This window comes from Strigops habroptila, chromosome 3 (genome assembly GCF_004027225.2).
Source record: "Strigops habroptila isolate Jane chromosome 3, bStrHab1.2.pri, whole genome shotgun sequence".
Classification (NCBI taxonomy): domain Eukaryota; kingdom Metazoa; phylum Chordata; class Aves; order Psittaciformes; family Psittacidae; genus Strigops; species Strigops habroptila.
In genome coordinates, this window is record NC_044279.2 from 52,350,910 (window position 1) to 52,365,160 (window position 14,251).

Genomic DNA, 14,251 nt, shown 5'->3' on the forward strand with positions numbered 1-14,251 from the left:
TTGGTTTGGTTTTTTCCAAGAGAAATATCTCAGGTTAACTTCAGAATTTTTTTTAATTCTAACCAAACAAAAGATCATTTCAATTCTAACTAACATTTGCTATTACTATATTTCTGTTACCTTGTGGGTGTGAATTCTGTCTGTACCCATAAACTAGGTTTAGGAATGCAAGGTTTTTCATGTTGAGACTAATATTTTTTGAAGCTGTCACCTTTGTTTTCTTCTGTTTGCTTGCTTGATTGCACTATGTTTTTTAGTTCATAAAAGAAAAAAAAAGAAATTGGAAGGTATTAAAAAGGATGAAAGAGGAAGTTTCCAGTTTCTAAACCAAAACAAAGTAGAAACCCTTTTGGTTTCAGTGTAAAATCCAGCAAAATGATGACCTTGAAATTCACAGTTTGAAACAGTTTTCTTCTTGAGTTTCTTAACATCTGAAAAAAATAATAATAAAAAAAGTGTTTTAAAAATTTATCTTTTTTTTTTTTCTGCAAAAAAGAAAAACCAGGAAAGGGACAAAATTCTGATAATCTGAGAGGTGCTTCCGTTTCTCTTCCTGCTACCAAGTCAAACAAAACCCACCTCTGGCATTGAATAATAGAATTATGAGAGCAATGTGGACCACTTCACCTTAACCCTTTACATGGATTCACTTGTTCTTTCCAAGAGAAAAAACAATATAGCCATATAGTCATGCTTCTGATATACCCAGAGGCCAGGCTTGACCCCCCCAGAACTGTGGGGAGGTGAAAGAAGTGAGTTTCATCTGGAAGACTGCTCTCAACTTTAATTATGGAGAGCTTAAGCCCTCAAAGCATCTCGCTGACCAAAATAAGAGGAACTGCAACTATTGCCTGACTTTAATACATAACAATTAATCAGCCCTGTTCGAGCCAAAGCAGGTCCAGGTTGACTTGAAAGGTTAATGGATCTTCAAACTGCTTTAAAAAAAGACTTAGATGGAGTTTCAGGGCTGCAACGAAACATGAAACCAGGCCTCTTTGGTGTGGCTTTGGGCTTGTTACAAACATCTTGCAGAACTTGAAAACTGCTTTTGATGATCAGCCGAACTTCCCGTTCCTTAGTTTAATCCCATTTTTCCTGGTTGCACTCCTTTGGCCCACCCTAAAGTGAATGCTCTCTGTCACCAATGTGCTGTGTTTTCTGTCATGTCTTTTCTATCAGCTCATAGCAAAGGCTTGCACATCAAGACAATTTCCTCAAAGGTCAGTTATACAATCCTTCTAGTAATTTTTGCTGCTCTATCCTAATTTTCTTTTCATATAACAATACCTTCCAGCTTTTGGGCAGCTTTCTCAATTTTTCTGTTGTGCTACAAAATGCAATGGAATACCTCAGTATTCATATTTATTTAGTACTGTGCCTTTCCAAGGTTTTAGATCATTCCTGGGTCTGATCAGGTATTGCTTCTTTCTAAATTTCTTTTCCCCTCTGTATATCATTGCTCAATATCACTATTGCCCCAGCACTCTAGCTTGTAATTTCTACTTCAACTTTCATTTTGTAATTTTCTGCCAATATTTTGTCTCCATCTCCCCAGCAGAGATTGTATTTCTCTTTGCTCACTGCTGTTTGCACCCCCTCCAAATTCAGCTGCAAATTTAATTTGTTTGCTGCATGGCCCTGCTGCTTTTAGCAAGCAGTAATGAAAAGATCAACTGAACATACAAACACTTTATCAGCTTAAATTATCCACTACCATGATTTAGTTCTGGGGCTTTCTATTCTTGTGTTTGGAAATGACTTCTCAAGGAACAACAACAGCAACAAAAGGCAATTGCTAAGTATGGGAAAATCTTGTTTTTGTAAAATTAGCACAGGTCTAGTCAAGTCATTGGAATTTACTCATTTAGCTAAGGATATGACCTTTACATTTCTTGTTACTTTGGACAGTTTTCAGACCTACACAGTACTAATATGTAGACATACTTCAGTTTTTGTGGAAATTGTTTACCCAACTAATCTTTCTTTGTCATGACTAAGACATGGCTGACTGCTCATCTCATATGGCATTGTTTTTACGTCTTTGCATTTCATGCTTGCCATTGATCCACCACACTTCCATACAGCATTACAGATGGACTTTACCGATGCAGCTAGTACATGAGAACCCCAACTTGAAGCCGAATACCTGTATGACCTTGCAAGCATCATGACTTCTGTGTATTCCAGTTTCTGCTCTTTAAAATGGGAACAATGGCAACCCTCCTACATTGTCAGTATTAATATAAATGCTTATAGAATGATCAAGTATCAGTGACATGAGAATGGTAAAAGAAAACAGAGGACAATTTACACTGAGAATATTTATGGGAATATATTTGTTAAGACACCTCATTACTCTCAAAACAGACAATCATCTCCCATGCAGCATGTCAGGTATCACACTGTAATGTTATTGTACCTTATGTGGAGAAAGGAAATCCTTACTTTTGCTCTCTTAGCAGGGCAAAAACAGCCAGCTCTCTGAGGGAGAAATCAAAGAATGTCAGGCTATACATATACCTGGGATAATAACCTCACACCACCATTCCACACATGTAGAAAGTGATGAACAGGGACTTTGACTTGACCAAACTCTTCCAATGAGTCAGAGAAATCAGGATCCCAGCCTCCCAAAGCCTTGTTCTGACCTTCTCAATACAGAGATAAGTTAGTAAACTGGTTAATGCATAATTATACCATGGCAGTCAGGGTAGAGACAGACAGGTGTAAATATCATGTCACAAAAATGTCAGTGATGAGAGGAATTAAAACAGAAAAAGGTGTGGCTGTGACTGAGAAAAGACTGCCTACTTCTGTAGTTGATTATAGATCTGGGGATGTAACGAGTACGGTTGACATTGTACCGGACATTATTAATAGCGAAGTCCCTCGCTCGGATTGCTAGAGGATGCTGGGGAGTGTCAAATGCCTCCAGGGAGGTCTCGAGTGCCCTGAACTCCAGACAGTGTTGGTGGTGGGGGAGGAAGGTGCAGGACCAAAACCTAACAGAATTAACTTTGTACAAGGTGTGAGAAGCAGCTGCTGTTACAACTAGTGAGGTAAGCATGGAGGAACTGCTTCTGACCTTTTTCTCTTGGAAACAGGCAGGTATTTGTAAGGTGATCACATTTGGATCTTCAAAAAGATTTATCTGTGGAAAGATCAAATGTAGACACACATGCCACTGCAATCAGCTGTGTCCAAAATGAACCAATATTGCCGTGGTTCTACACAGCACATTTAACTGTTCATAAAACACTGCTCCTCGGAGCAAATGTATTATCACAACACTGTCCCTCAGAAAGATGTCACCAGTCAGAAAATCTTTCCTCAGTGACTAACAGGGTGATGGGCACAACAGCAATCATAAATAGTACTGTAGATTGGTTCAAAGTGCAGATGATACTTTTCATATTTGGGTGAACAGCTGTCTTGCTGTGCTTTGCTCAGCCAGTCATTTGAAGAGAAAGTAAATGTCAGTAACATTTGTCAGTGAAGGCTGAACTCCATTTCCAAAAGGGATTAGGTATATACCGTTCACTGGAGGCTATTGGGGCTCAGTGCTCAGATGGGTCTTCTCTTTTGAAAATGGCTTTGAGTAACGCATAGTTAGAAACTGAGCTGCTGCAGAGATTAAGAAACTTTGGTGGCCTCAGCCTCATATACGGTGTGTAGCTAGCCCATCTGCAAGAGGAATGCATTAGTTTCAAATTCCACCACCAACTTACAGTTTGGTTGACCCTGAGGATGGGAGGGTTAACACTTAAAGCTGCCATAACTCAGTCCCACTTGATTTTGTCTCTGAATTCTTCAGCTTCTTAGTGGGTCTGGCTCTTGTGAAAGCTTTAGCTTCAATCAGTATGTGTTGAAATTTCCATATCTTGAGTAGTGGAAATGTTCAGGAGACTCATACCGTCTCTAGGGGCATTCAGCACTCCACAGCAATCTACCTTAATAAATCCTTCTATGGGAACATATTGTCCAAATAATCAATTTCTGTCGTGAAATACAGTACAAATTTTCATACACAACTATTGCATACTTGCACCTTTCTGAATATTCAGAATGCAGTGATATTTTTCTTGTTTGTACCTTTTCAATGTCCCCCTAAGCACAGAGCAGAAGAGCTATGTTTCTACTCAACATAGTTATTAGGATGAGGGAATCAACAGGGTATTCTGCTACTTGTTGCTTTCTGTGAGTTTGTGAAAACAATGCTTAGCAAGCAATGAGAATAACTACAGTTGTCTCTGGCAAAAGTCTGAATAAGCTGTCAGCCGCCACAAATGATCATTAGTTACTCAGTCTGAAGAACAAAAGCTGTTCTTAAATTTTTCAGAAAGTGCCAAATACTTCAAGCTGACTTACATAAATCATGTTAGGAATTACAATGCTGAATATGAAATTCACCAGTCACTTTTCCTTCTGTTCCAATTCCTCTTAGCAATGATTTAAAAGTAAATACTTAGGCAGTATCTCACAGTACTATAACTTCTTTATTTTCACAAAACATATTAAATGACACTTTGCCCTTCAACTGCTTAGACTGTTCAGAAACTGCTTAAAATAAAGCAATATTTTTTTAATCACCACAAACAAAACAAAACTAAACAAAGCTTTCCAACACTATGTAAAGTGTTGAGTCTGAAAAAAGCAGAAAGTGCTTTGTCAAAGTCTGTTGGGGATTTATTTTATTAATGGAAGCAATAGGTAAGCTTACTTATTTCTCCTAAATTTAGGCTTTCCCTGAGACACCCAGATCAGACAGCATTAGTGCTCTGCTAACACTGCAATGATATGCAAGAATAAAACCATTAAAATAGAGTAAAACAAACCTACAGTTGAAAGATCAAACAACTTTGCAATGCATGAGCTTTTTTTACCCTCTGTGACACAAATGTCAGCAATCTTTAAGTCAAACTTGTTTAGTGCAAATTAACAGCTGACTCTATATTACCATCCAAAATGCCTAATTATCCCTCAGTTAAACTCCTTGTTCCTTTAACGATCTTCTTTGCTTCTGTTGGATGTTTGCAATCACTTTTGAAAGCCTGGGTAGTATCTCTGAATAAGGGGAAACCATCACTATGCAAAGGAACCAACTCAAAGAGACTAATATATCTTTCCACCTTCATGTCCAGTGGTTTTCCAAATTGCACATAGCAGTGTTTTCTGAGCACATTTAAAGACTGGTTTGAGAGCCATGTGCTTTCCACCCCCTTTTTAACTAAATTGAGCAAGAACTCAAGGCATCAAAGGTGCATCCCAACACCAAGAAGGACACAGAGAATAGCACAGCGCAATAGCAGAGCTGGCCCAAAGCTTCTCAGTGGACCAGGAAAAACAACTTTCTGGAACATGTCAGCAGCCCTAGATGAATCCCCAAGACAGATACAAAATAATAGAAAAGGAATTGGGTGATACAGGAGGAGAGAGACATAAAACAGGGTGGATATCCCCGCAAGAAGACTGTGTCAGGCTGCTTATGCCCATCCTAGGTAGCTGCTTACTCTTCGTGGCACAGGCACGAAGTGATACAAGTAGTCTACCATTATATCCAGCCACAATTGAGTCCCCAGTCAAATGATGAGTTTGACATAAACTAAAAGGTCAAAAAGGGATACCTTTCGGTGTGAATCCAGAGAAGGTGCTGGATCAGTTCTTCTGGATTCACACCATCTAAACTGTTCTACAACCAAATGGATTCTAAGGTATGTAGTAGATACTTCACAGTAAGGTGATTATACTGGTTTGGATAGATGTGTTGTTATATCCAATATATACTGAAGACCCATTGAAGTCGTGTGCCATCATACACCTTACTGTTGACTAGCTGTGTGTCACAGCTGACCTGACAGCCCATGGAAGCAGAAACTGAGATCAGGTACCTGCATTAATACTCTAGCAGAGTCAAATATCAGGCAGAAATGAAGTGGAAACAATCAGTGATTATGGTCTTCTCTATCTGTGTCTACTAACATTACTTCAGCTGATACTGGACGAGTGAGCATGCTGCTGGGATGTGCTTTTATTCTGAGGTCACCATGGAATGCTTGCTTATGCCTATTTGGGACCTAGACCCGGGCCCTAGTCAGTACTTTCTGTAGGAGTGTAAATAGTATTGTGTCCGTTCTAAGACCATTCATCACTCTCACTTGACTACAAACAGACCACAAAGACAGCTAAAATGACCCTTTACAGGAACTTACCTGTGGAAAATTTCAAGAAGAACTTTGAAGAACAAGAAAAGTATCTCACAATCATCAGCTAAGTAGAAAAAGTTTGGTTTGAACAAAATTTGCTTGAAAAGAATAAGTATTTTAAGAAATTCTAATGAAAGAAAAATTCACATGAAGGAATAAATTTTGGGACATTTTTATACCATTCTCCAAAAGGCTGAAGAAGGAGCTGTTGTTACTTGTGCTGGAGTAGCTTCTACTAATGTCCATAACAGCCTGTGCCCCAGGAGCCTGGAATTTAGGTCAGTCTTCTCTTAGACAGGATACCTCTGCTGAAATCTTGCCTCTGAATGCAAGTATCCTCTATAGGTAACTTACTCACTAGGCCATAGTGACTAAGCTCTTTTTCTGTTTTGTGAATTCCATTGTGTAACTTCTGAAGCATGTCCAGAACACATCAGAATTATTTGTTTTGAAAATCAGAAAACATAAACATTTAAATGTTTTAAATTTCCCTCTCCTTCTTGTCAATTTAACAACATACAAAAAAAGGTAAATTATTGTATAGTAAAATATTGTATTGTATTGTAAAATATTGTAAAAGGTAAATTATTACAAAAAAATTGTAAATTATCTTCAATTTAGACAGACACAAAGTTCAATTTTGGGCAATGAGCCGTTTATCGAAAGAAATATAGTCAAGCAAGCCCTACAAACCAATTTACTTTTCAGATGTCTTATACTCAAAATAGAGCCAAGGCCATAAACCAGCTGCAGTTTCCCAGTAATGTCCATTTCTTCTAGATAGAATAGCTCCTTAGGCGTATTCTGAGGTGCTGGACTTCATAGACAGCTTGACAATTTCAAGTTATGAACTGAAATTTCTGAACTCTCCACTTACGAATCTCCTAGGCAAACTGTCTTGGAGGGACTCCCTGAAAACTTTAATCTCACCAAGCATTTACATTTTGCTTCTGAATTTTGCACCCTGAAACAGTTCAGAAAAAGATAAAAATTGGTTCTGAAACATTTTTAATTTTTAAGCAAATAATTTGCCAAGAGGTAATCTAACTACAAGTTGAATTTCAGACTAGTTTAGCAGCCTTCCTTCCAAATCCACTTTAGCTTCAGAAAAATACTTCTAAACATCTTTCTTTCCATTAACAGGGTTCCTCCATGGACAAGAAAAATAGTTTGTTTGAACTGATCTAATTCTGAGATCCCTGGCCCTTCCTTTTTGTGTGCACCATGACATTAAAGAGAGTCTGCAGGAACTCCAGTCTTACTTTTCCCACCTCATCACCTGCTCCAACTTGTGTATTTTGCTAGTGCCACTTAGTTTTGAAACTAAGCAGACCAGTGATTACATGCAGCTGCATGTTGGCATGAATAATGCTTTCAGCTTTTGAGCTGAGCATTGTCAAAGCTTTGCTCACCATCCTGTGGACCTCTGTGTCATACTGCATGTGGATTAGCCCTTCTGAGTGCTGTAAGGCAATCTGCTGAATTATATCTGTTTTATAAGGTTTTTACTGTTTTAAAAACAAATAATTTATTGATGGAAGACCAAACTGAACAAGAAGAGGTCTTTTTATACAGCACAGTCTGGGTTCTGAGATCTGTCTATGTTAAGTTAGTATTTATTTAGGTATGACAGTAATTGTATGGTAACTGAAAATCTTAGATTTTTTTTTTTCCCAAAGCATAACATTGCTGCAAGCAGCAGTCTAGATTTAGGTGAACTCATACTGTGACAAACTGAGAATGGAGAAAACACATTTCTTGTCCATAAAAGGACAGATCACACATCCACAGAGGGTAGCTCTGATTTTGCTGCAGTTCCAAACTATGAAGTGGGGACTCACTGTTGCTAAAAGGAGTTTTACTTAGAGTAGATAGAGGATGGTCCAATATTTTTTTTCTCTTTGCTTTGCCCTTTTAAACAGAAAATGATGATTTTTTTAATTTTTTTTTTTTTTTTTTTTAGTGGAAAATTTTGTATTCAAGAGGTCTGATATTTCCACAATTTCTACTGAGAAAAACAGAATATCCAGAGCGTCACCAGTTGAGGGAGGGGATCCTTCCTCTCTTTGTCCAGTTCTGGGCTCCCCAGTACAGGATAGACATGGAAATACAGGAGTGACTCCATGAAGATGATTAAGGGACTAGGACATCTGTCATATGAGAAGAGCCTGAGAAAGCTGGGGCTGTTCAGCCAGAATAGAAGGCTCAGGGTGATATTGTCAAAGTGTAGAAATACTTGATGGAAGAGAGTAAAAAAGATAGAGCCAGGCTCTTCTCTGGGGTGTCCCATGAAAGGACAAGAGGTGTCCTTTGAAGGGAACCGTTTGCTTCCATGATTCAGTATTTTACATTGAAAATTGATTCAATTTAAATGTAAATGCAAATAGAAAATATACACTATCCACAAGAAAAAAGCCCACCTCCTCAGATGGATGCTCACAGTTCTCAACTTCACAAACAGGGTGGCAGAAAGATTTAACAAGAAATTACAAATGATCTTCTAGAAGATGCTCCAAAGCTAGAATTACAAGGACACTACAGGAATCCATATAGAGCAGTGGATGCCAAATTACAGGACAGAAAAAAAACATGCTTTTAGGTCCAGTTTTCAAAATCTTGGTCTTGACTTCATTTTGGTCGTTTTGAACAAGATTCTTCCACTGGGGGGAGAGAAGGGAGGGGAGAAATGAGAGGGAGGGAAAAAGAGTAAACAGAGGGGAGGGGAAAAGAGGGGAAGGGAGGGGAAAAGAGGGGAAGGCAGGGGAGGGGAAAGGGGATGTACTCCATCTGTCCTTGAATATTTCTGAATACTGTCAGTTTTGTTCCACTTTATATAAACGTAGTGAAGGAACTTCATTAAAAAACAGCAACAACAACAACAACAACAACAACAACAACAAAAAAAGCAACATAAAATAAACAAACCAGAAACAGTCCCCAAACCTGCAAACAACTGGTACAAAATGGCCTGTGGATCCATCTGAATTTCCCACTTTCTCAAGTTCAAAATATAGGAAACCACACTTTGCTGCTTGACTGCATCCTTTTCCTTCAAGAATGCATTACATTATAACCAGAAAAAGAGAAAGAAAGAGCTAATGAAACATGGTATTTATTTCCAAGTATATGATAATGCTCTCAGGGTAAAGTCAAACAAGCCATTTGATGAATAGGAATTTGATGGATCCAAGATATCTCAACACACAAAACTTGGCAACAGTTAGCAAAGACAGAACTTCTTCATTTTACACTATTAGCTAGCCTCCTACTCTGCATAATCTTGCAATTTTGAAACTAAACCACTCTGTAGAATAGACTCTGTGGACATAACCCTGGCCGTTCTCTACTGCCAAGACCTGGGTGTTCTATCTTAAGAGCTACCTACCTCTGTAGAGAAAGGACCTAACTTACATATATGCCACTATGCATGGAAAGAGGAAAGGTCATCATGAAATGTGCATGAAATACAGATAAAACACCAGGGAAAAAGGAAAAAAAAAAAAGACAGAAAAGGGTTGCACTCATTATAAAGTATATAAATAGTGTCTTCAAAGAAACACATAGCATATCTGTATCTATAAAGTGCAGATGTTATTAAAACAAATTTTCATGTTTACAGCCTCTAATAAACTTTCCTATTTAATTGTTTTTATATTGACTTTCTGTTTCTCTGCAGATCTTACAGGTGAACAAGGTGATGTCCATCTTGTTTTATGTGATATTTCTTGCTTACCTTCGTGGCACCCATTCTACCAACATGGATCAAAGGAGTTTGCCAGAAGATTCAATAAATTCTCTTATTATTAAACTCATTCGGGCAGACATTTTGAAAAACAAGCTTTCTAAGCAGATGGTAGATATTAAGGAAAACTATCAAAACACGGTGCTGAAAGCAGACCCTCAGCAAGACATGGATGGAGATGAAAATGTGAAATCAGACTTCCAGCCAGTTATCTCAATGGATACAGACCTCTTAAGGCAGCAGAGACGCTACAACTCACCCCGAGTCCTCTTGAGTGACAACACACCACTGGAACCGCCGCCACTGTACCTCATGGAGGATTATATTGGAAATTCTGTGGTGGTGAACAGAACCTCCCGGCGGAAAAGGTACGCAGAGCACAAAAGCCACCGAGGGGAGTATTCTGTTTGTGACAGTGAAAGTTTATGGGTCACGGACAAATCGTCTGCAATCGACATTAGAGGACACCAGGTAACTGTTCTGGGAGAAATTAAAACAGGCAACTCACCAGTTAAGCAATACTTTTATGAAACGAGGTGTAAAGAAGCCAAGCCCGTAAAAAACGGCTGCCGCGGCATTGATGACAAGCACTGGAACTCCCAATGCAAGACATCCCAAACTTATGTTAGAGCACTGACTTCAGAAAACAATAAACTGGTAGGCTGGAGATGGATAAGAATAGACACCTCCTGTGTGTGTGCGTTGTCGAGGAAAATAGGAAGAACATAGATCTGCATCTCTTTGCTATATAAATTATTACTTTAAATTATATGATATGCATGTAGCATATAAATGTTTATATTGTTTTATATATTATAAGTTGACCTTATTTATTAAAGTTCAGCAAATCTACAGTATATAAGCTTTCTCTCTCATAAACAAGAGCAAAGGGTGTGTGCCTCTGCTGTGGGCAACTCTGGGGTTTTTAGACTATGTTTGTGACACTGCTTGTTGGCAGCATACCATAACCTTACTGTAAAATCTGTGTAAAATCAGTATTTTTCATTCAGTATTGTCAAGCCAGTGACTGTCATTTAGTAAACTTGTTAAAAATCAGACCAATGTCAAGAGTTGTGTACATACTTATATTCGCGGCTCTATACATTCATGTTTAATTGGATGCAGTGTTGACTCCTCACCGCCAAACAGAAATGGACCAAAATACATGTTGTAGCCTGCAGATGACGTCAATGTTATAGACATCAAGTAGCCATAAAATACAATTTCTGTGTATTATGCCTGTTTTGCCAATGAGATGATCATTTTCCCTCATTAGCATTTTAGAATGACTGCTAATAATCCAGCAACTTTTGTTTATGTTTTTGAAGCACATTTGTTTTGCAACTGTTTCTAATGCTGCCAGTTCTTCATATAAAAAATATGAAAAAAATCTAAAATATTCTTAGCAGAAACTTACTGAAGCCAAGAACCAATCTAAACGGATCTTTAATGTAATACATACAAAATTATTTCTTCAGAATTCACTATTTCTTTTGATCCATGTCTTTCTCCTCAATTATCTTCTGCTTGCATTATTGGATCATTCCTCTCTGTCTGTTTGTAAATTAGAAACAAAGCTGGTGGTGTCTTAACCTTAGAGGAGCCCTTGGCTTGCAAACTGTAGTAAAGAAAGAGATAACATCCTGGCGTGTATGTCAAAGCCACACACCCTTACAAAGTTGTTCTCAGCAATCCATTCTCCATTTTTCACAAAGGGAAAAATTTGTAGAATTGCTCAACAAACCTGGTACCTTTCATAGGGATCCAAAATAATCTTTTTCAGCGTTAGGATGACTAAAATCCAGATCGCCCACAGTTCCAATGAAGTTCTTCAATTATACAACTGAGTTGTTACTTAGGACAGACAAATGTACTAGCATATATATATGTATACCTCAAACTCTTCATAGTGTTGTCATATAGGTCCACTGGGGCCAACAATAAATACAGTACTTGAGATGGTCTATTATACATTAGCTGTTTAATGCCCTGGATAGGATCCCACTGCCATAAAAATAAATGAGAGTCTTGTCATGGCTATCAACAAAATCAAGATTGGACTGCATACGTTATCTGCGTCTAGCTAGATCTTAACACACAGTTAGGGCTGAAAAATGCCAGCCATTCAAAAAGCATTACAGCTGCAGTGATCTTAAGTTTTTACACTGCAGCTTTCACTTTTGTAACGTGTTCAGCATCACAAATGACAATGAGATCAGAGCACTCAAAACCAAGGTGGCTGGATGCCTTTGTCCATACAGTTTTCACTAATGGAGAACCAACTTTGAATCTGTGACAGGTCATCAGAGGCATCAAATTGTGTGGTCTCTCCTAATTCCTTACAGAGAGCGTTACACACTGTAAAACCACCAGAGAACCAGACAGGTTGCTCATGAGGCCAAGCACTGGAATAGCAGTGCCTCTGCTATTTTGCAGGGGAGGCCATAAACAAAGGCTTTGAGAACCATCTCAATTTTCAACAGGATGCCCGTGTATTTACCTCACAGGAAATATCATCACCCCACAGCACTAAGTCATAACTTTGCTTCAAGCAAAAACAACTTCAGAAGTTCAATAAGTAGGCAATCATTAAAAGGAGAGAATGCATTTTAACAAGGAACTCATTGTCTAATATATTGGACTAGAATTTTTCCAGTGTTCTCCTTCCTTGGCAAACACTACAAAATAATAATAAAAAAAGTCCTCAACAGGGCTTTTTAGTTTTACTGGCAGGAAAGTTGAAGTTTTCAACTAAATTTTTTCTGCTCGGGGGACAAGCATATTTTTAGAGTCCTGTCCCACTGAATTTTTTTGCAAGTTAAAAGCCTATTTTTACTCCCTGAATTCTCAAATAAAAATAATTTTCAGATGTTGTGAGTAATTGAAAGCAGATATTCTCATGGATCATTAACTTTAGAGATCTCCATGCTTCAATGCCAGATAGGTCTTTCTCCTTATGAGAAGAGGAAGTAAGAAGACTAACTTAGCTCGGTTAAATCCCGTTAATCAGAAACTACCTTGTTCCTACAGTGTGGATGGCACATTTGTTTACATCACTGTAAATCTATTTACATGTCTGAAGACAGGAGAGAAAATGTAGGTTTATAGCAATGTAAACAACATCAGAGTTGATCCTAAGGCCTTTATTTCTGCTCACTGGAAAGGAAGGGACGTTCATTCATTATAGGTTCAAGGAAAACAATTTATCATTTCCCACTGTAAATCCAGTAACAGAAACTGGTTTTTGACTCTTAACTTTACCAATGCACCAAGTATTTTACGAGCAGCCAGCAAAAATGTATCAGAATAAATACAATGCCTGTCATCTGAAACACATTAAATGAGAAAGCAGCATGTTACATAAGGTTATTAGATCGTCTGCCTTTTTCCCACCCCAGTATAACAATGAACGGAAGTGTTACCCTCTGGATCTGATTCAGTTTCCACTAAAGTCAATGGAAAAATTCTCACCTTCTCCAGCAGAAGCTGGATCAGACCCCAAGCAAAGAAAAACCTGCAGATCTCAACCAGAGATCAAAGCAATCGCACACATCGGTGACGTGTTCTTGTAAATCCTGTGCACGCATAAGATGCTGTATAATTTTGTAACAAGTTTGTAAACAAAGCCTGTAATAAATTTGTTAAGGCCTAATTCTGTTTTCATTGTAACCGGGGATGGTTTTATTGTCAACTTCAGTCATGGCACAATGAATTCAAAGTCCCTATCCAACCTTTTTGTATGTGTGTTAAGTAATTAAGCAAAATATTCATCTAGCAATGCTAGTTTAATTTGAGTATTCTAAACCCCACTCCCATTAGGCAGCTCAGATGCTCTGTCAATATTGTTTTGCCAATAGATCATTATAAACACACATTTTATTTAGCTTTCTCTCAAACAACCAAATGCTATTCTGAAATTGCCTGTCTGTGTCAAACTGTATTTTCTCCATTTTTTCCTTAGTTTTTTTACAGTCCATTTAGTAATAGTAAAAAATGCTCCACTGAGGTTTTGGGAAACCATCTGCATTTATTTTATCACCTTTGAACATGTGTTCAGGAATGAAGTCTGTGCAGTGAGTTTACTGCTACCAAGAGATTTGTGCGGCTGCACCAGGAAGAAACTGACTGGACTGTACAGAGCTTGTGCTCAAAATCACTCTGCTCATACTCTGTAATTTCACTGCTTTAGCAATCCGAGTCTTTTGCTTGGCTATACATTGTGTATCTGCAGACAATACCAAACAGGAAACAAGTCTGATTGGGAGATCCAAAATTAAAAATTTAATGATAACGACCTGTTGTT

At 38.1% G+C, this 14,251-nt stretch overlaps 1 protein-coding gene across 2 annotated transcripts in view; it reads left to right on the plus strand.

Annotated features, from left to right (window-relative positions):
• Positions 1-13,600, plus strand: part of NTF3 (neurotrophin 3) — a 55,486-nt gene extending 41,886 nt beyond the window's left edge. For both annotated transcript variants that reach the window (XM_030480565.1, XM_030480564.1), the window contains exon 2: positions 9,883-13,600. In XM_030480565.1, the coding sequence (XP_030336425.1) occupies positions 9,904-10,677 (774 nt within the window). In that variant the 5' untranslated portion in view covers positions 9,883-9,903 and the 3' untranslated portion in view covers positions 10,678-13,600. The remainder of the gene's footprint in view (positions 1-9,882) is intronic.
• Positions 13,601-14,251: the final 651 nt, after the last annotated feature.